Genomic DNA, 27,613 nt, shown 5'->3' on the forward strand with positions numbered 1-27,613 from the left:
TAGAGATTCTCATGTCATGCATGATCCTTTGCGTCTTACACAATGTCATAGACAAGGCTTAGTATGATTCAGAGAAATGTACACTGCATATACAGTGTACTACATATGGGCCTGAATCAAAACTCTACCTCCATACTGAGATACTTTGGAGGTGCCTGAAATTCATTTGCACATCAAAATTTCACAAGTAATCGAAACAAAGTCTTTTAGTAGGGACACCCTTGAATTTTGAAACATCTGAGTTTCAGATCCAAATGTTGGGGGGACTTGGATATGTCTAATATATTAACATTTCATTCATTACTGAAAGTTACCTACTGCTAAAATGAGCCATGACAGCTTTTAAGAGTGCTAGCAACACTGGAGTTTTAGGACAGGAAGTGAAGAACAATAATATAGCTGATGGAGGAATGTACACACACTTAATGTAATCACCCTTACTGGATTTCTGCCAGACCACCACAGCTAATACTTTAATATAAACAGCCCATTTATTGCCTTTCCAACTTTTTGATGGTCTCATTTCTTGGCTTTGTAAATGTTTCATATATTGCAACATTATCCATGAGTTTTCCACACTGTCCACCCCATCAGGTTTGTAAGCAGTCTGATGGCTGCTTACCATCAGGTTTTGCACTTTTCTTTTCCATGTCAACCTTTCAGCTTATACTGCTGCCATATGAAATTCCTTTCTGCAGGCTCAGAGGGAAGTATCACCCATCCACATGTGAGCCTTTTACTGAACAGTAGCATACCCCTAAACATGACCCTTCCCTTGATAGGGATTTCTGGGCAGCTAATAATGAATTAGCTGCTTTCTTGGAGGAAGTGCAAAGGAAACATGGCACCAGCTGTGCAAGAGAAGGGAGAAGGGAATACAGGAGGATGGAATTCAATGGTTTAAGCTGGTTTAAAAAAAAAAAAGAAAAGGCATTTTATTTTGTGTGCGTAAAAAGAAAAGCCTCCCATCTTTACATTTTACGTCTCTAAAACAGTTATTAAGCATCATTGATCATGCCACAGAAGTGCAGCAATTTCTGGGGTGGAACAAAAGAAACTTTTAAAAGCAGGCAATATTATATAATATTTCCAGATAGAAAAACGAGGAAGACTCACATATCCAAATCCAAAAGGTGTTATGCAAGTATTACACTGACACACTTAGATAATACTTTCCATTCATGCATCTCAAAATGCTTTAAAACATTCAAGTTAAACTTCAGGACCATCCTCTGGGGAGACAGAACTATGGAGGGATTGAGTGTTTTCCACAAAAGTACTCAGGAAATAAGCCAAGTTCTACTGCTTGAGTGTGTTACTCTTATGACGTTGAATCATAGAAACATAGGGCTGGAGGGAACCCCAGTAGGTCATTTAGTCCAATCCATTGCTCAAGGCATGTTTTTCTGTGCCTAAACCATTTTATCTAAGTGTTTTTTCAACCTTTTCTTAATCTTTTCTTGCTGGAGATTCCACAGGCTCCCCAAGTAATTTGCCCCAGTGCTTAACCACTCTTCCCATTAGAAAGCTTTCCCTAATATCCAGCCTAATTAAGGTATGTTAGTTGAGTCCATATATAAAACTCTCAGCCAGCCTATAAATTCTTGAGGAATTGCATTAATAGGAAATATCTTCCATTGAGCTGATGGCTCACCCTGTCAACATCCTTGCTTTGAGAAGGGAATAATGTCATCTTTTCTACTGCCTCTGCAGAGGCCTCAAAGATCTTCCACAGAACTGGTAATGCATCTGTTATTACCAGTGCATGTCCTTTAACCATGCTTCACTGTGCTGGGGGAATTAACTTGGGTGCCCCTCTAGCTAATCTTTTTAACACGGTTTCAAACAGCATTTTATAATCCACATTGGAAAGCATCAGTGGCCACTAAATTATTATTAATAATAGTTATCATCATCATCATAAGGAAATAGTTATTTCCTCACACAGATCTTAAAACACTTTACAGAAATGGCACAGCATTGTCCACATTTTTCACCCCCTCTACCTCCATCATTCACCCAAATAAACTCACACCGGTAGTCAATATAAACTAGTCAAGAGTCTCTCATCAAATCATTAAAAGAATCAGGAGCAGAACCCATCTCTCCAGACCTCCAGTTGCACCTTTTGTAATCAGGCAAAGTGTCTGGTTCTGCCTTGAGGAGTCCTGTGAAAGGAAAGTCTATCATTTTAAATCATTGCTTGCTAAAAGCTTTACAGCAAAGTGACCTCACCTGACTACATTCCTATAGATTCTTCTGAAGTCTTTGTCCAGGCACAGTGTGAAGGTCTTTTGATCCATGCTGCTGACTTTGATACTGTGCATTCTGATCTTGTTTGTCATAAACTACAACAGAGGGGGAAAAAAACCAATGAATTTTTAACTTCCCTTCCTCAGACTGGCAGGAGAGGGATTGTGTGAGACAGCATGTATATTTATGGGTGAATGTGTATTTTTTTGGCCTTGGAAGACAAGACATGACAGCTGAAATGGAAAGCTAGCTTCTTCCTTTTCCTTCCCATATAAACGTGCCAATATTTGCAGAAGCAACCAGTGATTTTGGGTACCTAATTTGACACAACTTAAAGGGACATGATTTTCCAGTGTGCTGGGCACTCACAGTTCCTGGTGAAATTAGTGGGAGCTGCAGCTGCTCAATCTCTCTGGAAAAAAAGAAAAAACCCAGGCCCCTTTAAATGTGCCCATGAAACAAGGAACATGAAATTAGTGTTAAAAAGCCCACTGTCTAAAGTCTCCTCGCACGTTGAATTACTTCAGCGGCCTTACAAGAGATTGCTAGTGTTGGATTCTGGGGTTGAGACCCTCACCCCACTCCTGCTCCTCTGTGCCCCAGTGGTGTGAAAGAGCCTAATCCCACTACATGCACTAGTGGAGGATTCCTCTCACACAGGGAAAGGCTGCACAGGGGATGTCAGGGGAACTCCCTTGCAAACTCTGACTTGGAGGTTGTGCTGGAGATGAGACTGGAAGCAGACAGGGCACACTGAGAATGTAGCTTATAATACTGCTGAGATTCAAACAACACTGTAGACAAAGGCATCCTGAGAGACCGCTGTTATTTATGCAGGTCCCAGTGTTGTCCAAGATAACACTAAAGTAACCCATAATTAAAAGAACACACAGCTGGCTTAATGCAAGGGTGTCATACATACAGCCCACAGGCTAGATCCAGCCCATGCATGTGTGCTGTCCTGCCTATGGTGCGTCCCTGTCCAGACAATTCACATCCAGATCTAGGCTGAAAAACATCTTGCTGCAGATCTCAGAGCTACTGTGTCAACACAGCCAATCCCCAGGGGGTCAATACTATACCCCTGCCACCAAATTTATAGTATATGATTGCTGTTCTTCATGCAAACCTGATGAATGGCCGTAGCATTAACTTCCATGTACTGGCCATGCTAACAGCAGCTTGGGCAGCTCTGACAAGAAGCCCCACAAACTGGATCTGGAGGTGGATTATCTGACCTACAAAAAGCTCCTGACTGGAATCCAGCCCACCAACTCAAACAAGTTTGACACCTCTGGCTTATAGTCACCATAGTCACCCTTCTACACACACCAAAGTGGCCATACAATGTGTGCTAAGCCTCTTAGAGATACAGCACATCATCTCATTAGGGAAGCTATGCATGGGAGGAAATGACAGAGAAACATGACCTGCTTCTGACTGAGTTAGCAATCCCAGGTCATGCATGTTTAGCTTTAAATGCTGGTTGTTAAAGTTGTTTGAGTCACTGCTTCTTATTTTTGTTCCTACCAAATGAAAATGTTTTGCATACAGCCTTAATCTCAACACATGTATCTTTGAGGATTAGCTCACTGGAGCTGGAGAGGCCTCCGAAGAGATCTCCCTGGGGTTTCAGCTGGAGCTAGAGTGCGTCAAAGATGCTTGTGCGTCAGTAGTGGCAGACAGAAACAGGCAACAAAATGGGATTAACTGAGGAGAGGAGGGGAGGGGGTGCTACAGCTCTGCAAAGCAGTCCACAATGGACAACACTTTCATCTAAGCTTTACTGCCAGTGTCTAGTGTCAGGCTCACCTCTGAGGTGACCCCATCAGCTCTGCAGGTCTGTACTGCTTCTACTGTTGTTTTTTTGGCTGGAAAGGATCCAAATCACAGTTACACCAAGACCTGTTCGCAGTGCTCTGGCAGGTCCAAAAATGTCTTAAAATAAAGGCAAATTTATGCTCACAACCAGAATGATGTAGAGGGGGGGTTAATATAAACAAGAGTTACATCTTGTATCTCCACTCAAAAGTTTGTCCTCTGCGTCCTAAAATATAGCAGAGCTCGTGATCTCAGTGTCAGGTCTTGCTAAACAAAGATGCTAATGCAAGGAAGGGTCCACCCAGGCAGTGCTGAGGGGCAAGAAAAAGAGACTTGCTTGGATATTTCAAGAGAAAAGGTTGAATTGCTTGGATTTTTCAACAACAAAAACAACTTTAATTTCCCTTTGGGGGAAAAAATCTGAAAACATTTTCTAACCAACCCTACACAACAGTCCTGTTCTCCTTCTATAGAGCAATAGGAGGGTTTATTTTATTTTGTTTTGTAGTAAAGAGTAAGAGAGTAAAGAATAAGAGAAATCTCTATTAACATGCTGCTATTTAACATTTTCCATTTATAGCATTTCTTTCAAATGACCATAAGTAATGGAGTGCTTGTTACTTTGGGTAACCTCAGGGGTGATAATAAGGAGTATGTTAGGTTTGATGGAGTTCAAGGGGTCAGGCTGTCCAAGTCCTACCCTATATTCCTCGTGGATCCATTATGGAAAAGAAGGGCAGCTCAGGATAATCTCTTCCTCTTTTACCACTCTTATTCTGCTGAGTGGATGGACCCTTGTGACATGTTTTAGTGACTGTGTTTGTTGGTCCTCCTTCCTCCGCTCCCTGCAGCAACTTGCAGTTTCCCTTAAGGGCTCTCATCCAAGCGCAGGCTTGACATTGTTACAGACTCTTACTCCCCAAGCTGTCACAGATACTTACGGAAAATGATCTTCCTGAAAGGTTGCTGGTTTTGATGACTTCAGTAATATACACATTCAAGCACAGCAGATCTGCAACAGAATTGAGGTGTTAGATCAGCAGTCCTCAACTTTTCTAGACTCAAGGCACCCTTTATTAGGCTCAAGGCACCCCTAGGAAAATGCCAACTGTTAGCTTTCACTCACTTCTTTGAATACAGAAAAAAAGAGCAGCTCTTCTGTTGCAGAGAATTCAGAAAGACTGCAATACATCAGAATGTTTTGGACACTATGGATTCCTATTTGAAATCTCTGGGTTTGTGGAAGCAGGTATTTGCACACTTAATCATGGCACTCTGGTGATGAATTGTGTAAACTGCAAATCCCAGTTTCAGTCTATCTCCTGGGACTCTCCATTACTAATCCTTCTTTCCATCTTTCCCATCATCCCAAATGGAAATGGAGAGCAATGCCAGTTCCCTACACGAGGTAAGGCTGAGAGTGAGGCCTCTGCAGTAACCCCAAACGTTACCCCAGGCAGTTTGAACCCTAGGCTCTTCCTACTCCTATATCATTATTCATAGGTCCCATGCTAGTTCAGGACCATGTTTGGCTTCAGCTGTCCAAGGATTCTGCGCTTCAACCCAAAAGTAGATAGAACTTGAATGTAGTGCCTTGAATTTTTGTCTCCGCTGAAAGCAACACTCAGGGGCTGTTTGAATGTGAACTAAAATAAATGTTATCATAAGCCCTGGAGAGCTAGAGGGAAAACTGAGCCAAACTTAACTAGGAAGCCCAGTCTCCAAAAGTGTCTCTCTCTCTCTTCCTGACCTTGGTTTATATGAGAGATGGGAATCTATGATACCTTGGTCAGTGCACACACAGGATACATGGAATATAAATAAAAAAAAAAAACCCATGCAGGTGAGTCCAGACTACAGTTATGTTGTATCCTCAGTTATTGGAAGGCTTAAAACATGAACATGATACTTGGGAGATAGGAACATAGGAGATGAACGACTTCAAGCTATACTGATCATGTGTGCTGCATATGGATATTCATATAACAATGATTAAGCTCCATAATCTAATACTAACATGTATTGAGCAATTTCAGGGAGATTCTTTTGCAACTTGTCACTTCAGCTTCTTCAAAGTCCTGCTCAAGAATCCCAATAATACTGAACAGGTAGGAAAAAACAGATGTCCTCAGAGACCCACAAAGAGGAGTCTTACCTTCAGCTTCATCAGGCGGAATGGCTTTCATTACCAAGCCAGTAGATCTCAGTGAGACACCCAATTCTTTCCCCCGACTACTCAGCAAAACCTGCAGAAAAGGCCCATTAACACCATTACACTTCATCATGAGAAATGTGTTATGTCTTAAGAGAAACAAATTAGTGCCTGACACATGGAGCACACATTGGGTGAGGGTAGGTTTGTTTTCAATCTCTCTCACTCTCCTCTCAGCTCATATATCCCTACTGTGTGAGATACCCAGGGATAGCTAGATGTCTCCCTATTCCTGATCTCATTGTAATGGGTATTCAAATCCATGGCAAATTACACTGGGATGTGTGTTCATCTGTCTATGCCGTTATGCAAACCTTCTCTGTTAGAGAAAAGAGCACAGACTAGGACTAGGGAAAACTCATCCAAATGGAGGGCAAAAGGGTAGAAAATGTAAAATACCCAAAGAGCCTCATTAACAAAAAACAGATTCTAAGCTGCTCAAGCAAGAAAGGGAATTGGGCATGTATCTGAATACTCAAATCAACCTCCAGTTAACCATCGACTTCAATGATACGACAACTCACTGAGTAAAGGACTACAAAATCTACCTAAGGATGCCTGATTGGGCTTTTAAGCCTTTTCTAGACCAAAAAATAAGGACCTTTTTTTATAAAAAACAGTTTTAGCATGTTACCTGGACATGGTCAACAATAAGTCATCATTTTGCCCTTTAAAAAGCCTCCTCCCCCACACCAAATTGTCAGACTTAGATCAGACATTTGGACATTTTTTCTAACCACAAGGATAGTTCAGAAGTGGGGTATTTTACCTTGGAGGCTGTGGAATTTCCATCATTAGGGCACTTTACAGACAGGTTAGAAAAACATATCAGTGCAGGTTTAGGTCTAGTTTCTAGAGATCCTGCCTTGGGACAGGGGAATGGAATAGATAACTTCTCAACCTCCTTCCCAAGAGTGCACTCCTGAAGCAATGTGAGCATGTTCTTGTTAACCAAACCAATAGCAGTTTTTTCTTAACTTGGGAGTCTACTCTATAGTTCTTGCCTAAAGGGAGCTCCTTCCTACCAGTTAGGTCAAAAGGAGTCCTATGAACAGTGAGGTGTTGCATGCTTCTAAAAGCCCTGTCTTACCTTTCTATACTTTGCTGTAATATCTGCCCCAGGACCTTCCAGCATTGTCTTCTTCCTTGCCAGCACTAAATCTGGAATAGGGAAATCAACAGGAATGAATAGCACACATTGTTCAGCAAGAGACAGATCTTATTTCACTTTACACAACCAGATGACACTTACCTAGCATCTTCTGTACTACTAGACAATTGCCCATCAGGAATGATGGGATGGGGGGGACAGAGCACTGCCACCGCCTCCCAGGAGTGGTGGGAAGAAGGGGGGGACTTGCCCTGCCATCCCCTCTGTTTCCCACAGCAGCTCATGCTGCTGCCACCTCCAGGGAGCAGGGCTGCAGGGGGTAGGGGTTAGGCCAGCAGAGCTGGCCTCGCTTCCTCACTCTACCCCACTCCAGAACCGTCTTGGAAAACTCTTATTGGTTGTTTCTGTCAGCATTGTGATTGGCTGCCGAGACAACCAGAGTGTGAATAAAGTGTTATGGACAGACAGAGGCTTTTATTATATTAGAATTTTTGGTAATTACACACAATTTACCGTTCTATTTCATCTGCTAGAGAAACCGAATCTTGTGGACACCTGCCTGTTAGAAACAAATGGTGGAGGATGAGGGCAGCTCTCCCATGTATTAGCCCAACAGCCTGATTAAGGCACTCTCCTAGAAAGTGGGAGACCCAGGTTTTAGGCCTCCAGAAAGAGTTTGAAACAGCATCTTGTGCTTTCCAGCACTGGTCCCTAACCACAAAACCACAAGCTAGCCATTAATCTGGGGTCATAAAATGAAAAAACTAGGAGGTAGCAAGTTTGAAACTAACCAAAGGAAGTTCTTTTTCACACAGCACATAATTCAAGTGTGGAATGCATTGCTACATGATGCTGTGGATGCTGAGAGTTTAACTAGATTTGAAAAGGGTTTGGACAAATTCCTGGAGTAAAGATACATCAGTAGCTATTGAGTTAGAGGTACAGCCTCTAAATCAAAATTTCCTAGACCTTATAGGCTGGAGGCTGCAAGTGGGAGAGGAACAGGGGAACCACCCTGGACATTCCTTGCTCATTCTCCCTTCTAGCATCCACTCTGCCACTGTGTGATACAGGATACCAGGCAAGATAGACCTATGATCTGACCCAGTAAATGGCAGTTCTTATATTCTTGTGTTCTAATCAGTACTCTCTCCAGCCCTCCACTTGAAGCTGGGCAGCCAGGAGAGGAATATAGGTGTGGCCAGGAGGAAGCAAAGAAGATAGCTGGTGTGTAGCTCGGTGAGGTGGTCACTGCCCTAAGTAGGACAGACCGCTGGTTCTATTTTGGACCCTTGCTCCCACTTTTCATCCACTGTATCCAATGATTATGAAATGCAAGGTGCAATTGCTCAGCTTCCACCATGGGTTTTTGCCAGCTGCAGTTTTAGGACCTAAACATGTATCTGGGAAAGGTTACAGTGTTGTGCACCTGCCTGGCCTCCATGCATGGGGATGCTTGTGCATCCATACTGCACCTACTGTAAAACTGCAAACTGAATATAAATGCTATTTGGTGAAGTAAAATGGGATCTAGTCCTAACTGTACATATCCAACTCCCATGAAAAGCTTCACATTGACTTTAATGGGAGTTAGCTCATGCCCTTTCCACTATAGCATACATCTAAAGGTAGAATTAGAAGCCAAGAAGTTTTCATAGATATAGTCCCTGACCTCATCTGTTGGCAATTTCTGAAAGCAGACTGAGTCACAAGGAAAATCTTTTGCAAACATTTTTTCAATTGCCTCCTCTTTTAAAAAGCTGCATTTTTCAAATTCCATGTTGTGCATGGAAATACTTGGAAGTTTCACCTTCTGGGATGAGGCAGTAAGGTCATATATCATGACCAGTCAGTAAGCTCTACATTGGTTATTTGTGTGCTTCCAAGAGCAAATGGAGGCATTTGTCATTATCTGTAAAGCCCCTACATAGACTGGGGGCTAGCTACTGGAAGAATCATGGTTCTACTTGTATCCTGTCTTGAGTTGCATCCACATATCTTATTCTGTGGTGCCGGAGAGGGTACTGCACTCCACACTGGCATCACTACACTACATTTGCTACCTGTTCTGGGCAGCCCTGATTTGGGCCTTGAAAAGCTAGCCCTTTTATCAGTTTTAGTGATAGTGTTAGTGTGAGTTTAATGTGAGTTCTGGCCTATGTCATCAGAAGAAGACCTGAACACTACCTGAAATCCTCAGAAACTACCAATTTATTGCCCCATTCTACATCTTTTACCTCCTTGGTAACTACGATGAGCTTGATCATGCACAGGGAAAGCTTATGAGAGAGTGACAAGCCCAGATTAGAAGGGATTTGTGGTGGCCAAGGAAACACCAAAACCCAAAAATGTACCTCTGGTGGGGTTGTAATCTTGTACTTTTACACTTAGCTCAGTGACAAACACATCCTCTGTTGGCTCCCGAGCTATGTCACTGAAGACAATCTGAAAGACAAAAAAACTTCTCTAAGACCAGATCCTGATTGTTCTCCAATTTGAGACATGACCAATATTTGTGCAGCAACCACTTCTGCTGTCACAAGGAGGAGACTGTGGCCTTACATGGGAAACAACTGGATAGAGACAAAGGCTACATCATGAAGAATGAACTGAGTTCATCCACATCTCCTTATTGACAGAGGAGATGGAATATCCTGCTTCTGGTACTTCTCTCTCAACATTTCCCATCCTCTCCCAGAAGGGTCAGGAGCATCCAAATACAGGAGACAGAGTTGCACATAGATGCAAATGGCATTTCCCTTGGTGCACTATGCACCTCACCACTGGGTGTCACTTTTGACTTACACTTGAGTCTGTCAGCTTAAATCCTTTCACAGAAAGAGACACCGATTTCAAGCTTCTTTTCATGGGCAGACAGTTGTAAAGAGGCCCTAATCTACATGAAAATTTGACCCTGTGGAAGCAGGATCATGTCCAGAGTGAGTTCAGGGTTTATGGATAGGTTAGTTGCTCGTCTTTAAAAATCAGGCCTGGAACCTGTTCCTGTTCTTTTGGTAGCTGAATTTCTCCCTCTTTTATTTGTCTGGAGTTTTTTAAATCTATCATAGAGCAGAAATATTATGGAACAAAAAGAAATGTAAAAATAACAAAATCATCAGTCATAAAGCATCGAGGAGCAGAGTTTAGGGCAAATCAGTGTTAAAAGAGAAATAGGAAGTCTTGTCATGCACTGACAAGGTGGGATACTTGTCCCTTTCTGGGCTGGTACACAGAAGGTAGCCCCTTATCAGCTTCTTCATTAGATAGATCTAGTCCATGACCCAAAGCTACCAAAATGATTTAACAGTGGCTGCTGGAAACGAGGATACAACCCAGACCTTACATTTACCAGCAACACCATCACTGGGCTAAGTAATAAAATTGTATTAGACCTTACCCCACATTCCTAACATCAGCCAGTTGGCATTCAGGTCAAAGCCACAGTAACACCTGTAACAGTGACATTTTCTGGATGTTTCAACCTTTAAAAGGCAAACTGGAAAGGCTTTTCAGAATAACTTGATATCACAGTCAAAACCATCAAAGCACTGCCTAAGAACTATGACCAATTCATAAGAGCTGTACAGAAATCTGCAAGGATGAACATCCCACGGGGCTGCTGCATGAATAACTTCCCAGGCTTTACTCTGCCAACCACTGGCCTACATGAAGGCAACAGATGACAGTATGAACTAGACCCTTTTTCTGCAACCACCACCACTACAGGTGCGGAGCTTATGTTAGCCATCACAGAAGAATGCCGGAAATCCTGGCAGATTCTGATGGAGGCAATTGATATGATGCTTAATAGTAAAAAGGCATAGCCAACAATACACACACTAAGCAACAACCCAGAAAGGTAGATCAACATCATAAATGTCACTGCTGGTCAAATTGCCCACCAGACATTCTTCAGTGGAAAAAGACCAAAAACAAACACCGCCCCCCCAGACTAAAAAGGTACAAGTACCTCAAAGACCTGGATTTTACAAGCCCCTTCTTAATGACGGAGATGAATGCTGGTATTAAAGCACCGATGACCAGGAAGCAGCTCACCTTAATGACATACTTACTGAACAAATCAAGCAATTCAGACCCCAGACTTGAGAATGGCTCCTCTGCCTATACAACTCATGCACAGCCAGTGAAAAATGTCCAAAGATATGGCAACATGCTCAGGTAGTGGTGCTTCTAAAGCCAGGGAAAGATCCACCTGCCCCAAAAAGCTTCAAACCTCTCTCTCTGCTGATAGGAACCCATGTGGAAAACCATAAGGCCAACTGCCAGCTCAACATTACATGGTCCAGAACCCCACTATCCCACTGTGCCAATCCAGTTTACCTTGGAGTCACCTTTGATTGAACCCTCTCATACAAAGAACAAATCATGAAGACAAAAGCAAAGGTGAGCACTCGTAACAACATTTTGTACAAACTCAACAACTCAGAATGGGGAGCTAGCCTGTCAACCATCTGAACCACTGCTCTGGTTCTCAGCTTCTCCTCTACTGAGTATGCATGCCCTGCATAGGAGAGATCTGTACATATGAAGCGCCTTGACCCCATTCTGAATGGTAGCTGCTGATGCATCACAGGATGCCTGGAGCCCACCAGGCTGGTATCACTCTGCCTGCCATCAGAAGAGCAGTGGCCAGCACGATAGAATGACTGAGACAAACTGAAGATGCGAGACACCTGCTGTACAACCATCCCACAGCACACAAAGGTCTCAAGTCATACAGGAACTTCCTCACCAGCACCCAAACTCTCAATGCCATACCCAAGGAGACGCGACTACAGATGTGGACGTAGAGGCTGAGGAAAATACTCAACAGTGAAAAAGAATGAACATTTCAGCAGCTGAGTCCTTTACCGACCAGGGGCTGATGAACCACAGCAAAGGTGGCAATGAAGAAGTGGGGCTATACCACTGGTTCAACCACCTGTGACCATGGCACAGAGCCTCAAACTATGCAACAGCTGCTGCAGCGCCCACTGCTTGAAGGCACATGAAAGACCTCACAAAGTGCAATAAATCAGCACAAGCATGTGTAATAAAATAATTGAATGTGGTGTAGAGACACGAGGGCTGGGGACAGAGATTATACATGAACTGGTTTAAGTGATCAGGCACTGGTTTAAAGCTGTAACAGAATAGACATTCAGTGCACATAAACCAGTTTGAAAATGGCTGAAACTGGTTTGAGATAAACCTGGTTGAATGTAGTATCAGACTTAACTGATTTGGCTCAAACCGGTTTATGCAATGTCTGTCCCAGACCCTTTGCTGGTCTGAGTTAAATCAGAGACCCCCAGCATCCCAGCATGCTCTCGGGGTGGGGCTTTCTGCTCCAGCCTGAGCTGGGACCTGGCAGGGGTTGGCCAGAGGGCTATTTAATTCTCCCTCCCTCTATCATCAGCAGGGACCCGAGCCGGGTCTGCCTGCACCACCCACCCTTGCTGCTGCAGGAGCGGGGCCTGAGACATAGCGGGGTAGGGAGCAGAGTTAGTTTCCCCTCTACCCCACTGGCAGCTGGGTGGCTCTCTGGCCCGAATAGACCTCCAGCTTTCCCCTTTGCCGGACGAATGAACTTGTCCCTGCCCTCCCCAGGGGCCTTGCCTGGCCTTGCCCCCTCCCCACTGCTGCAGGGGGAGGGGCAGAGCCCTTACTGGAGACAGCAGCCCCTCTCACACTGTGGGGGAGAGCAAGCCCCTTCCCGGCAAGGGGCTGCGCTGTGGGCTCAGGCTGCACGTGGCAGCGCCAGGTTCTGGGGCCAGAGTCCTGCGAGCCCCTGCAGTGCCGCCATGCTCCGCAGCTGCTCTGCCAGCCCCGCCAGGAAGCTGTGATGGGCTCCTGCCCATCGGCCACTCACCACTCCAGCTGCCAGGCGGGGGCAGGGCTGGCCCCCACTGCTCATTTTGTGCCAGAGCAAGACACTGAGGGGGTTTATTCAGCCCCCACTAATTGCCCCCAAACTTCAGCTGTGGCTTGGCCAGGCAGATCCTGCAGCCAGCAGCTGAATAAGCCCCTTTCTGCCAGGAGATGCTTGCCCAAAGCACAGAGAGAGGCTGCTTGCACAGCAGCCAGGCCTGCCCAGCTGGGCCACAGCTGCCCTGTGCTTGGACACAGCAGCTGAATGAGCCCCCTCCAGCTGGCAGGGAACTGTCTCTGGGCATAAGGCAAGCAGTGGCTGGGCTAGGCAGGCCCCACAGGGCAGACCCTGCTGCAGTGGAGCGGCCTCTCTCTGCACTTGGGGCAAGCCCCTCCTGGCAGGAAGGGGCTTATTCAGTTGCTGGCCGTGGGGTCTGCCCGCACTGAAAAAAAATGCAGGGGCCTGCCCACATTGTCTCAGTCCAGAGAGCATGTTACAAACTGGTTCAGCCTAGGCGGGTTAGACTAACTTGCAAAGGTTGAATCAGTTCAGGCTCCAGCTTTCTGAATGTCTGTCCCTAGCTGAGAAGAATCTAGTCCTTTAGCGCCACTAAAATAAGTCGCACAGGAGCTTTGGTCCTAAAGACCCTGGGATCATTGCCTGCTGGTGGTCTCATTACTGTTCTTTGCTAATTGCTTTGGTCTCATGACAAATGGCAGGTTTGACTCAAATTCTGCTTCACAAAAAAGCTAACAGGAAATAAATGAGATTTCAGGAAATCCCACAACCTTGCAGAGAGTAAACAGAGGGTGGTAAAACCACCCAAGAATCACCTGATTCCCTGTTTCAGAAAATCTAAAACACAGAACAGGTTTGGGTTTTTTTACATCTCTTGCCTGCAAACCTGAATCCAATTAAATAGGCAACCTGGCACTGATTTATGCCCAGTGCCAAAATCATGTGGAATCAGCTCTTTTGCATGGTTCTGGAACCAGATAGTTCCAGCTGTCCCTCCGTATCAGTTCTGAGAAATCACTGGGACTACTAACACACAGAGCAGAATAGGGATTGGATAGCAAAGCTAATACTCTTCACTACAACGGGGCTATGAACGGCAAGGTAATTTTGGACTGCTGGCAGCCGCTAGCGTATTAACTAAATGTACAGAAATGAGGCACTGACCTTAACAGAGTAGACCTGGAAACACACTGGCTGGATGCCCATGCGTATGTAGTAAGACATTACATCGATAATGAAGGTATTCGTCACAAGATGTTTGCTTGGTGAAGACGGCTGCAGGGAAATCACATATCAGCTGCAGTCATTTCTTTGAAATTATCACTCTGATTCTCACTCTCTTTTAGATAAGTTACCAGGGATGAAACGACCATATACTGATTGTGCTTGATTTCTCTAGAAAGGGGGTTGGCAACATTTTTGGGTAGAATGCCAAACACCTACAACTTCGACTTGTAAGATGTTGGTGTGCCAGAGGCAGATGGTGGGGGAGCCCAGTCCTTGTTGTGGCAGCACAGCCCTGGTCCTTTTCCTGCCATCTGCCCCAAGCGCTTGCCCCAAAATGCCTTTGCGTGCCATGCTCTGGCACCTGTGCCGAGGGTTGCCTACTGCTCTAGAAGGATTAGTTGGATCCCATGGGGGAGAAAAAGGCCTGCCCTCTGCCATTAATAGGAGCAGTTGCTCAGAATGACAGTCTCTAAATAGTTTGAAAAACCTGCCTAGTGAAATGTCTCTTTTTAGCAAATGCCTTTTTGCATTGTACTTTCTCTACACTCGGGTTTTTAAATTTGTAAGAGTCTTCTGATCAAAGAAAGGCTGTTCCAGTGTGGTGAACTGGCACAGATACTGCTGCTAGGGTAGCAGTAATATAAATGTATACCATTTCCAACTCCTCCCCACTACCATTTGACAGCTCTGTATGATTGCCCTTTGAATAATCAGAGAATAAAAATATCAAAAACCTGATCAACATGAACAGTGCACAACAAGAGGGATTTCTCTTCATACCATAGTTGCCAGCTTGGGGATCATGTGACACAGAGTGTTGATGTTGTTCTCGTACCACGGGTCAGCTCTCCCAAGGTACCCAGCCACTTCACAGAGCTGTATCTGGCTAGGCATGGCGTGTTCCTGGAGAAGAAACCCACAGCACAGGATGGTCAGTCCCTTATTTTTCGCTTGTTCTACATGGAATAATATCCCTAAAGGCAAAGGTTAAAACACCGGAAGCAAAGGAAATGTATTTAATTACACTGTTAACAAAACTTGCATCTGTGTCTTGAGGATCTGGGAAAATACACAGTGATATCAAGCATCAGCATAGACTCTACTCCAGTATTTGGTCTAACTGTTTTTGTGTTATTCCTGGCTACCCTAGTACCTGTGTTTTTCTTTCTACATACACTGATAAGATGGGATACTTGGACATGCCTTGGATTTTTTTCCGGCATCTGTTTATTATCCGTGCTTCCCCTCTGCTCATTTGCTGTGCATTTGGTGGGGGCTGGAGGGGTAGGAAGGAAGGGAAGAAGAGGGCAAGATTGAAGCACCACCTGTGAGTTAACCAGGAGCAGCTAGAGACCTCTGCATTTCACACCTGATTTAGAAAGCTTTGATCTTATCCTGCTTCCTCTACAGGTAGGAGAATAAAGAATACAAGTGATTAACTGATAATAGAAAATGGACATTTAGCTAAGATTTACTGCCAGTACCAGGACAAAGTTAAACTATTTGTGGTGATAATTGTTTATTGGCTTCTAATGATAGCCACGAACCCACAACAGCCCAGGCTCCAAGCTAACACAGATCCAGATATTATCCTCCTTGTTCGAAGATTGTTCTGACTTTAGCCTCATTTAAGCCTTTTCTCACAAATGAGCTCCATGCAGAAAGACATAAGGCAAACACACCTAAGCTTCTCTACACCTTAGTGACAGCATGTCCCAGCCAGGAGAGGCCCCAAGTATGCTCTGCTCTTCCATGCCAGGAAATATGTTCCTAATCTGAAGCTTGCTCAAGAGCATTCCTTTGTACCAGCTCTCACACTGTTGGTCTCCAGTGAATTTCCAGGTTTGGAGCACATCAGCACGTACAGGTGGCTGTCCCTGTGCCACAGGCAAACTCTGTGATGCCCTGCACCTCTGAATGGAGTCTTTCAGGACACAGGGCTCTATGGAACTCATTGCCTGGTGGAGCTCATTGCAGGACCCAGCCTTCAATAAGCAATTCTGTTTATGTCACTTTTCATTTCAAGGATTTTTACAGACAGGGGGATCATTAGATTAGGTTCTTTGGTGCCAGCACTGCCTTTTGTGCTGTGTATGTACAATGCCTAGTACAATGGGATCCTGGTTTGTGACCAAGTCTCCCAAGCATCATTGTTACATAATCATAATAATAATAAAAATAAAAAGCTACCATTTAATACATGAGACAGAGGCAGAGTAAGGGGATACAGCTTCCCTAAGGGGATGCAGCTTGCCATAAAGCCTCCCAAGTTTCAAAGAGATAGGAGTAGTGGTCTGGGGGAAACTGCACCCCAAATTCTTGAAAACAAAATTCATGTCGTGTATGTGTTAAGCCACGGTGGGGTCAAAACTGTGGGGTGGTAGCCCCCGGTGAGGCCATGAAGCCTGCTAAGTTTCTAGGAGATAGGTGCAGGGGTTTGGAGGAAACTGCACCGCAAGCTGCGGACAAGCAAAACTCATGAAATAAATGACCCTGGGTGTGTTAAGGAGCAGCGGGGTGAAAACTGCAGGGATGGTAGCCCCTGCAGAGGCCACAAAGCCTGCTAAGTTTCAAGGAGATGGGTACAGGGGTTTGGGGAAAACTATTTTTTTAGAGCCATATGGGCTAGACAACATCAGATCTTAGTTTCTATAAAAACTAGTGATTCCTCAGACAAACACTCACATCAGCTCAGTCTGAACCCTGGCTCTTGACAGCCCCACAGTGACACTCTGAGTAAAGAGAGAGAGCACAGTCCCTGCCACATAAATACTCACTTCAGTGGGCCATGTGCTTTGCTGGCCCTCTACAACAGGGATGTAATAGAACTGCAGGTTCAGTCGTGGGGTCAAAAAGACTCGCCTGGTTTCTCGTTTCCTTGAAATGAAAAAAATACTTTAAAAAAGTTACATCATTCAATAACCACAAAAGCAACCACCCTGTTTGCTGGTTCTGGTGAAGGAGATGCTGGGAGTCCACAGCTGCATTCTGATAGCGGTACTAAGGCTAGGAACAGATGTTGAATTTGTCCCTGGACAAGTTGCCCCAGAACAGAAAAGTCCTGGACTTGGCGTGTACATGCATTCCCTTTCCAATCAGGTCCTAGTGAGAGGCTGAATGCACTGCTGCTTTTCTGACACTGGTTCAGTGATGCAATCACTCACATGGAGTTGCATGCTCACAGGATGGGAGCCCAGCTCTCCCCCTCTCCCAGCTGTGAACTGCACAGACAGCCCCTCCCTGCTCAAACAGCACAGCCAGCCGGTTCTCCCCATGTAGCACACAGAGCTGAGAGAAGGGTGAGTGCTGTGCATGCTGCACACACAGCTGAGAAGTGGGGTAGCCAGGCTGCCCAGCACTGCCTACCTTGCCCCTTGCCATGCACACAGTATGAGGAGCTTGGCTCCCCACACCCTTGTTGCCACACTTTTTTTTTTGTAACCCCTGCAGCACAGGCAGCCCAGGTCCCCTCTCTCTTCCCCCCACCCATGCAAGCAGCACCTCCCACCCCCTCCAAGCTGCACTTACCACCCACTTGCAGTGTAGGCAGCCTGCAGATTGACATTCGAACAACCCTGACATAGACATCTATGAATACAACTGCTTAAAAAAATGTGGGACAGGGGATTTACAATGGAAAGTTCTGATTTTTTCCTCAAAGATCTGAGCACCTTAAATTTCCCTTCTTCCACTCTAGGCTCCTTTTCCCCTTTCCCTTGTTACCTGCATGGCTTAGTAGATAAAACCCATGCTGTAAAGCTATCCAGGGTGGTCCTCTCCAAAATTAGCCACCCCTGAGAATGCCTCTTCATACATACACCAAAGAACAGATGCCACTATTTACCTCAGAGAGTGAAAGGCTTGGGCCAGTCGCCCCAATATTCTGTCATCCCCCAAAACTACAATTCGGGCAGTGTGCAGTCTCTGGAGAGAAGACATAGACTCCATGTTGCTGCCAGACTTTGTGTGCATTTTTCCAGAATGCTTTACTCCTGGGCCATTGCAGCTGGCCTGCAGGTAGGCCATGGCCTCCAAAGGAGATCCCTTTTTTTTAATGCCACCTTTTCTCTGGAGCCGGGAGTGCTCAACCTCAGCACTGCAATGAGGAGGAGGCTCTTCACCCACTGGTGGCAAGTCCCGTTCAATCCCACTGTCATTGGATAGCACAGAGAACCGAGTCTGCTCACAGCACTCACACCCTGTCACAATGTCTTGTATTTCAAAGTTGTCTAGCTCCTGGCTCAGACAGTCCTGTTCACAGGTCTGTGACAGGGGACGGACAAACAACACAAGCTCCTTCCCTGTGTGAGAGAAAAAAAATCCCATGAGTGGCAAAGACCATGGACATACTAGGTGAGGTTCATCCTTGCATGGGGACCTGGTATTAGCACTTTGCCCAAAGTCAGTGGGAACCGAGGGGACTCAGCAACTCTGAAACTTAGACCTCTCATATAGGCACCTAAATATGGCGCAGAGGCCAAATTATAGGCTTGCAGGTCCTAATCCAGCGCCCACTAAAGTCCTCAGGAGCTTTTCTATCAATTCCAACAGGCTCTAAATCAGGCCAAATACTTGGCATATTTGTCTCCCAGTCTGCAGAAATTTCATTTCAATGAATGTTAATCTCATCACCTCCCTGATTTTCAAACCTGGTCTGTGATTTCAGCAACTGTGAAAAAAGAGACCAAAAGAAAGATACAAAACTCACTGCAGCACCAACAGACATCATACAGGTGAAGGTCACCCAAGCTGCCCCTAGACAGGTCTGTCAATGCACCTCAGTGCTGATCTGTTTGCTGTCCCTGCTATTTTGTCCTGGACATTTAACTGCTTCTGACAGTACAGCTAAGTGCTGTCTGCAGCTTTCCATTGCTGTCCTACCCAGGTACTTTCCCCAAGCACAGTCTGACTCTCATATCAAATATAACCAATGATGTGGCTGGGCACTGTTGGTGCCTGCCACTTTAAGGGCCAGAAGACAGCAGCTGGCAGGTGCCTGATGAGGGCAGCCATTTTGGATTCAGGGCTGCCCATATAAACAGGACTTTGCTTCTGGAAGGCCAGGCAGCAACACTGCCTGGCTGCAGGTATCATCTGAAGTTAAGGAAGGAGCTGTAGGGGATGGTCAGGAGGCTCCTGGTCCTGGAAACAACCTAAAACTGCACCTGCTGGGAGTGGGTGGCCTGGTGTGGCTCTCAGTGGCACAGGAGCCCCCAGGAAATGCCAGGCCAGTTACCACCTCAGTGAAAGGTGGGTCGGGGTGCCTTAACCCCAGCCCCCACAACCGGGTGGGTTACCCCCTTGTAGGGTCTGGAAGGTAGACCCCCAGAGAGAGAGAGTGGGGCCATAGACTCACACCTGTCTGGACATCCTCTTACTGGTCCATGCTGGGGCCAGGATCAGAAGGGTCAAAGGGCTGGGGGCCCACCACAAGGGTTGCCCAGAGCCGAGGGCCTGGGGCTCCGACTGGCCTGGAGGTGGGCCAGGGCTAGTAGAGCCAAAGGTCGCGGGGTGGGGGGGACCACACCCATAAAGAGGAGCAGCTTAGGGAGCTATGCAGCCAGGAATGAAGGAAGAATAGGCTGCCTGAATGGAGGGATCTAAGTGGGGTTCAACTAGTAGGATTCTGGGGCCCAGTGTGGGGCAGGTGATATGGATAACATCTGGATGCCTTCTGCGAGGCTTGGGCTGTAGGGGAGGAATAGAGTCACAGATAGTGCCCCCTGGCATCGGGGCAAGAAATTGGCAGCCTCCTGCTTTATTAACATCAATTAAATAATTAGCAACAAAGCGTGGTGGGCGAGAAGGCAGGCGGTTAGCCCAGAAACAGGTGGGTGCGCTACTGTGAAATCAGCCGCGAGACGGCCCCCTGTTACAAATGACCAACAAGGACACTTCTAAACCCCAGCACTGGACGCCTCCTTTGTCTCAATTGTGCTGCTATTGTGTAAGTTGTTAGTCCAACCTACTGGGTAGTGCATCAGTGAAGCTCCTATCAACACCCAGTCTTTTTTGCCAGGGGCATGTCTATTGGTCAAGCACAAGCACAATTCAATATTAGTCCAAACTGATGATCCAGCAACCTTCTACGGCCTGCACAGCAAATAGCCCCATCCAGGACTTTTACCTTGCTGCATAGACAACCTTTTCCTTATTCTTACCCAACCAATCCACCCTTTAATGCAGGCTGGACAAACACCAGACTGAGCTCCCTTCCCCACCTCCCATCCTGAAGACAGCACCAGAGCTGCTGGAGCTGGGTAGGGTGGGTGGGGGCAGGGCTAGGGGAGAGAGAGGCTGCAGTCATACAGCTGCTCCAAACTGGAGCTTGATTGCTCCAAATTGGAGCTTGATCCCCCAACTCCCCAGACCCAACAGTAAATTCTGTTGGGGGGGTTGTGGGGGAGGATTGCTGTAACTCATGGCACTTCTGGTAAAGCACCATGAGTTACAGTGGGGAACTGCAGGTCTATCAGCACCTTCAAAGACCCCCAACTGCTGTTGCAGTTTCATTGTCTGCCTCTGTGGTGCCCCTAGACTTTCCAGCATTGTGGTGTCTACCTGCTGCTGTGGCACAGACTCCTCAGGTGGCTGTCATTTTAGCACCCCATCTAAGTCAGTGCTTCAGTCTTGAGAGTGCACAAGAGTCTTGAAGGGCTCCAGTGCACTCTTGTGGTTAGGAACACCAGTCAGCTGATGGGTGCTCCCAGCCTCAGGAGCTCCTTGGAGCCCTTCAAGACTCCAGTGTGCTTGTCAGGCTGGGAGAGCTGATCAGCAGATTGGCACTCCCAGCCACAGGAATGCACCAGACTGCTGGTGAAGGGGGCACATTTGGGATCTGATCTCTGGTTCAACAGTTGCACCTCCTGGCATGCATTTGTGGCATAGCAAGAGGTGAGATTGTTGGAATTGGAAATGAGATCCCATAGTGCCTTTAAATGAATGCCTGTTAGAAGCTGAGGAAGCAGCCCTACTGCCTTTGTCGGGGAGAGGGGGACACAAAAATACCTGCTGGCCATGCCACCTCCATCAGTACCACAGCAGTTGGCACTACCCTGTGCACTGGGACTGCCCTGAGTATGGAACTGCCTAGCTATGTCTCTGTTGGAAGGGACTTCAGAAGGTCATCTAGTCCAACCCCCTGCTCAAGGCAGGATCCTCGCTGTCTAAATCATTCTAGAGAAGTGTTCCTAAAAGGCTTGTTCTAACCTGTTCTTCAAAGCTTCAGAAACAACCTTCATGCACAACTACCAAGCAAAATGTCAGAAGCATCTAAAACAACCTACTTTACCACAGGTAAAGCAGCGTGAGGAGGACACTGTATACCACCAACTTCCTGGCTTGAAAACAGCAGAAATGCAATTTGCCTCCAGTTCAGGCACATGGGCCATTGCATACACACTTGATGGGACCTCCAGAGGAAGTCTAGAGCACAGGCTCTCAATCCCTGGGCCACGGCCCGGTGCCGGGCTCTGGTCCATAGCATGGTCAGTTGCCAGACTGGTAGTGGCCGTGGACTGGCAAATGGCCCCCCAGAGTCGTGTGGAGAGGCCATGGCTGCTTTCTCAGGGCCCACGGCAGTGCAGGGTTTGGCCCACCTGAGGGGTGGGGGTGTCCTTATCTGTCTTCTGGACGGAAATTCTGGCCATGGTCGGCTGTGACTGCTGGGCCACAGTTTGCCAGGCTACAGCATAAAACCTTTGGGAACCCCGGGTCTAGAGCATCTCCAAATGATCTAAGCAAATTAACATTTTTACTATTTGGCAAACACGTCTACAACTTAAGCACTGCATTGTTCCATTTTATTCATTTAAGCACACTCACAAAGCTGGTCTTCATCCGTCCACAAGTGAAAGCTAATATTTGGGTTGGGCAGAGGGATGTCCTGGAGCCCTTCTGGTGAAGTATCCCCTGTGGGAAAGCAAAGTACTCCATTAAAGTTACTCAGAAGTAACAAAGCTGCAGGCTATCAACACCAAGCTAGCACTGTGCAACCCAGCCAGCAATTTGATTGACCAAAAGAAATTACTTATATAAACAGTAGGAAGCAGCCAATTTCCCCCATGTATCTGTGCTGGGAAACCTTCCAGTCCTTTGTTTTGGTTTGTTCACTAAAATGCTCAGGTTTCGAACCTGCAAGCTAAAGGAAATCAGTGTGTGCTGTTCCTGAGGCCAGCTTAACTTTCTTGCCATTCCAGGAAGCTTTAATAATAATCCCTAAACTCTCCTCAAGTGCTTTGCATGCACACGTTTCAAAGTATTTTTCAGAGGTGATTCGAGACTCCATCCCTGTTTTCAAGACAGAGAAACTAATGAGAAGTAAAGGAATTTGCCCAGTACGGACTCTAAACAGCTGAGTGTCTCATGTGACAAAATGTTTAATGAGTCTTTCTTTTTAAAAAGATTAATCAGTGCTCTGGAAAGGCAGTGCCAGGTATACTTTAATTACAGTTGATTACTATGTATCATGCCACATACAGGTCTCCAGAGGCCTACTTTCATCTCCAGACTCCAATTTTGGAAGTTAAAATCTTAAGAGCACTGGAGCAGGGACATTATTTTGATTCCACAGAACTGTCCCCTCGCCCCCACCCTGAAGTCCAGGCAACTGTCTTTATTTAGTAAGACCTTGGATTTTGTCTCCCCATATAACCTGCTCCCAGAGGTCTCTCTGAATTAAGTAGGCCCGGTCTGTTCACAAATTTTGTATTGATATAGCTAATTTTGTTAGTGATATAATCTTATACCAAAATAATTACACTCCTACAACCTCCCACTGTGTATGCATTTATACCAATATATGTTTTATATCAATATATTAGCATAGTTTACACCCCTTCCCATACAGGACAAGGTCTACTTTTTACTGGTATGTCATTATTCACCCTAGAGAGACTTGGGAGGTTGTACTGATTTCACTGTATAGTATGGTTAAAGTAGTGTGATTTGGGGGTTGAGATAAGGCCTTTACATCTCATTTATTAAAGATATGATGAAGACATGTCACCAGGATCCAGGGAAAGTTACCCAGCTTTGAAGATTTCTCAGATTTCTCTGAACTAAGTAGCTGCTCCTGTTCATCAGACTTATGTCCCCATATGACTTCTCAGCCTTTTGCATCAGATGTTATATTTACCTGCTTCAGAAGAACTCAGCACTACATCATAGACTTTCTTCAGCCTCTCAACATGCTGGCTGCGGTCTGCATTTATTTCATTTCCTGTACACTCAACTGCTGTCACCACTTGTCGGAAAAAGTGTTCTATCTCCTCTGTGGGCTTATCCTGTTGCAGAGAGGGGCTATTAATAACCAGAGGTGTGAATACAAGATCTACTGTGTGGGCTAAGCTAGGGGTGGGTAGAAGAAACAAAATGACCCACTCTGTTTTCTACAACTGGAACACAGCTCCGTTGTTTCCCAGAGCCTTGACACATGTTCAATTGCAATAGTTGCAAATCACTGGAATGCTGTGATGTATTAAAGTTAGTACATGCTAGGAGATAGCTCTCGCCTGAAAGGGAACAACTTTGCAATGTCATGAGGGCACTTAACACATACTAAATTGCTTGAACATGCACCTGTTTGCATTTTAACTGCACTTAGTAAGTGTTAAGATGAATGTGTGACAACACCTTTAGCTTACAAAATAAATGAGACTTTAAAATTGTACAATACAGCCTAACGTCAGCACTAGGTCTGGTGGAAAGCAAGCCCAATGCTGCAGGGGTCATCAAGTGCAAAAGCAGAGGTGCTGACTGTTTTGGTCCTGCTCACAGCCAGATGAGCATTCCCCATCCAGGGAAATGAGGCAAGGGCCAGGCCACATGGTGGGCTTTGTAATGACTAATGAGCACAGTGAGTAGACCATGGACCAGGTTCTTTGGACTTCCCCCAGAGAGGTATGATGGGGTATGGATCATTTAGGCTAGGGGTGGCCAACCTGCAGCATGAGTGCCACTTGTGTATGCCATGCAGCAGATTAAGGAGGGGACAGGCAGTACAGCGGCAAATAGGGCAGGAAGAGGAAAGCAGAGCAGAAGCTTTGGTAGGTGACACAGCCGAAGGAGAAGAAAGCAGCAAACAAGCCAGGGAGAAAAAAGCAGAGCAGATCAGGCAGGTGAAGGGAATCAGAGTGGCATGCAGGGAGGGTGCAGGGCTTAATTTGTGGCATGCCTGCTAAAAAGTTAGGCCAATGAGGGTGCCCTAGACTTCCTTTGAGGCCCCATCAAGTATGTATGCAGGCCCCTATAGGCGTCTATACATGTGCTCTGGGGGTGGGTGGGGGCACTTTAATTAAAAGTGGTGCTGAGAGCCACTCGTATTAAAGCACCTGCAATATCGTGTTTTCAGCATCCTGTCCTTCAAAAATGGCGGTGGGGGCGCTTTAACTAAGGCTTGTTTGATACATTTTAGTTAAAGTGCCCCCACCATGATTTTGAAATGTGGGGACACTGAATACATGTGATGCAAAGCCTGCTGGAGCATGCTAATTAGCATGATTGAGTCTGCTCCAACACATGCTAATGAGCATGAGTCAGAGCAGAGGTCCATCATGTGTATAGGTGCCCAAAGTGCCTAACCTGGGTAAGCCCAGTGCTCCTTTAAAAGGCCTCCTTAGAAAGGGAGAGCTTTGAGTGACAGCTTAAATTTTGCCAATGAAACCTGCTTTCAACAAAAGATATATTACCATTAAAAATCTTTTAATGGAAAAATACCAATTTCAGCTAATTGTTCATGAAAACTCAATATTTTGCCCAAAACAAGTCTTTTTAAATCAAACTTTTTTTTCCCCTTTTGGTTAGGGTTCTGTGTTGATTTTTTTTTAATTATGCAAAAAAAGTTTTTGACTATATTGTCTGACTTTCAAGTGTATGGTAGAAGTACACCTATCCAAATCCACACTTATTTTCCTCTATCGATATGAAATAATTTGATTACATTAGAAGTCACTGCACAGTAAAATGCTGTTCAGTATGTGGAAGGGAAGCAACATATGGATTTACTGGTATGAACCACAGTAGGATGCCTAGTCACTTCACTGAGTTACCTAAATGAAAGCAGATCTCTTTTGAGATTCTGTCCCCTTGTACCCAAAAGCTGACGATGTTGCAAAGTGCTGTTAACCAATTACCTGAAGGATCCTCTGCAAATTGTAAGTATCACAGTCGTCTTCCAGAGCCACCTGCATGGCATGCATTATCACATAGCACATGCATGATCTGGGACTTTGATACATCTGAGCAGCCTTGGTATCAGTGACTAGTGCGTTGCATACAGCCTTGGAAAGCAGATCTGGATCTGCAAATATGAAAACCCTGCAGAAATGAATGTTGGAAAAAAGTTACATAAAATACAAGACTGATTACTGAAACAGAGTATGCAGCAAGACAGGGGTCACTGGGGATTGGGAGGGCAGCTCACCTGATGCCATACCACTCATCATCTAAAAAAATGCAGAGTGACCACTGCCATTGTCATGCTCTAATGCTTGATATGCCAATCAGAAAGAAATTCACCCTGTGGTAGAATACTGCACAGCTGAGAAATGAAATCTCTCTGAGGAGGCCAGCAGGGCCCCTATTTGGAACAAGAAGCTAAACCAGGCAGACGATTGCTTTTGGTGGGTTTGTCTGCTGATGTAATGAGTACAGCCCGAGTGAAATCATCATGCTATTTAAGGGCTGTATCTGACCTACAGTCATTACTCTCGTCCTCAGATTGAAAGGAATAGTCAGCATCTGCATCATTCTGCTCAAGAAATAATTATTACAGGCACTTCCTTTGACTAGATGCCCCTTCTTTCCAGCATGGGAAAGCTACCTGCCTACTGGAGCCATGAAAAGAAGCCAAAATACTCAGCAAGCCTCTCCCTTCCTGACACAAAGTTGATTTTAACTAACCATAAAGCACCATCAAAATGTATCGTGTTCTGCCTCACAGCACCAGTAGTCGGGATTAGACTTTGCTCAAGTCTTGTTCTGACAGTGGTTAGCTTTCTGATAGCACTGAAAAATGCCATTGCAGTCTATGTTCAGTATTCAGTGAATGATCATTTTTTTGTCCTGCCAGACTACAATGTCATTAAAAGTCTCACTAGAACCGACAACACTTACTTCTCCTGATAAGGATACGGGTCACTTCTAAGACTTTGTTCGGAAATAACCATTCTTTGGTATAACACTCCTAGCAAAAAAAAAAAGACAGATATACCAGGCAATCAGTGAACAAGCAGTAACATTTGAAAACAAGAGGCCTGATCCTTCTTTCATTTATACCAGTATAGCTTAAGAGTAACTCTACTAAGTCAATGGAGCTAGTGTGTAGAGATGAGGATCAGATATATAGTTTAGCACAACCAAGGATAAAGATAGTACAATCTAAAGAAAGCCCTGATGGAAAATGTCTTCTATTTAGGGAGAATCCTTTCTATACATTTCCTGTATTTCTCCTTTCTTTGATGGAGTATGAGGTAAGGTGTGAAATTGTACAAAGAAGCCGGGGCAGGTTTTAATACCCTACCCTTTGGGCCTGATTCTCTCTTAACCCACACCTTGTAACACCATTCGCACCAATGGAAAATGGGTGTAAATGCATCACCTTGGGATACCACTGTTCTATACCCACATTGCTTGGGTGTCAAATGAAAGCACAGGGTTCCTGGACATGGGGAAAACCTGACCAAAGATCCTAGCTCTGTTCAGATGGTGCCAAGGAAGCGTGGTCTTGTGATGAGAGCTCTGGATCAGGACTCATGTGATTTGTGTTCTGTCCTTGGCTTGTCACCTGACACTATGTACCTCTGTGCTTCTGTTAATATGGAACTAATACATCCTTATCTTCTCAGATGTCATAGGGTCTGGGTGGTGCCCTGCCAAAATGGCAAAAGTCCTATAAATACTAAGAGCTTTAAAAACTTAAGATAGAGGAAACTAAAAATACAGTGTTTCATCAGTCCAAGCAGATCCAGTTCAGTTTCTGGTTTTACCATTCCACCCTCCAGTGACGCTGGGGAAACCATTTTTCTTCATGCTACAGTTGCCCATGAAATAAATTCCTTTTTTCAAAATTGGTCTAGTTTGTTTAGACTGCAAGCTCTTT

The 27,613-nt window shown here is 45.4% G+C and overlaps 1 protein-coding gene across 3 annotated transcripts in view; it reads right to left on the reverse strand.

The window, feature by feature from the left end:
- The window catches only part of PIK3R6 (phosphoinositide-3-kinase regulatory subunit 6), a 73,327-nt gene that overhangs the window by 3,465 nt on the left and 42,249 nt on the right, over window positions 1-27,613 (reverse strand). For 2 of the 3 annotated variants that reach the window (XM_090060939.1, XM_090060938.1), the window contains exons 7-19: window positions 26,629-26,698; window positions 25,647-25,830; window positions 23,651-23,798; window positions 22,339-22,425; window positions 18,359-18,815; window positions 17,292-17,391; window positions 15,295-15,417; window positions 14,452-14,562; window positions 9,752-9,842; window positions 7,377-7,447; window positions 6,230-6,320; window positions 5,016-5,086; window positions 2,236-2,348 (exon numbers count right to left, since the gene is read on the reverse strand). In XM_090060939.1, coding sequence (XP_089917065.1) covers window positions 2,236-2,348; window positions 5,016-5,086; window positions 6,230-6,320; window positions 7,377-7,447; window positions 9,752-9,842; window positions 14,452-14,562; window positions 15,295-15,417; window positions 17,292-17,391; window positions 18,359-18,815; window positions 22,339-22,425; window positions 23,651-23,798; window positions 25,647-25,830; window positions 26,629-26,698 — 1,717 coding nt within the window. Of the gene's footprint in view, window positions 1-2,235; window positions 2,349-5,015; window positions 5,087-6,229; window positions 6,321-7,376; window positions 7,448-7,910; window positions 7,957-9,751; window positions 9,843-14,451; window positions 14,563-15,294; window positions 15,418-17,291; window positions 17,392-18,358; window positions 18,816-22,338; window positions 22,426-23,650; window positions 23,799-25,646; window positions 25,831-26,628; window positions 26,699-27,613 lie in introns of those variants that run through there. The other variant, XR_016443944.1, reaches the window with a different exon arrangement.

Source organism: Crocodylus siamensis, chromosome 8 (genome assembly GCF_052110815.1).
Source record: "Crocodylus siamensis isolate JL-2025a chromosome 8, ASM5211081v1, whole genome shotgun sequence".
NCBI lineage: Eukaryota > Metazoa > Chordata > Crocodylia > Crocodylidae > Crocodylus > Crocodylus siamensis.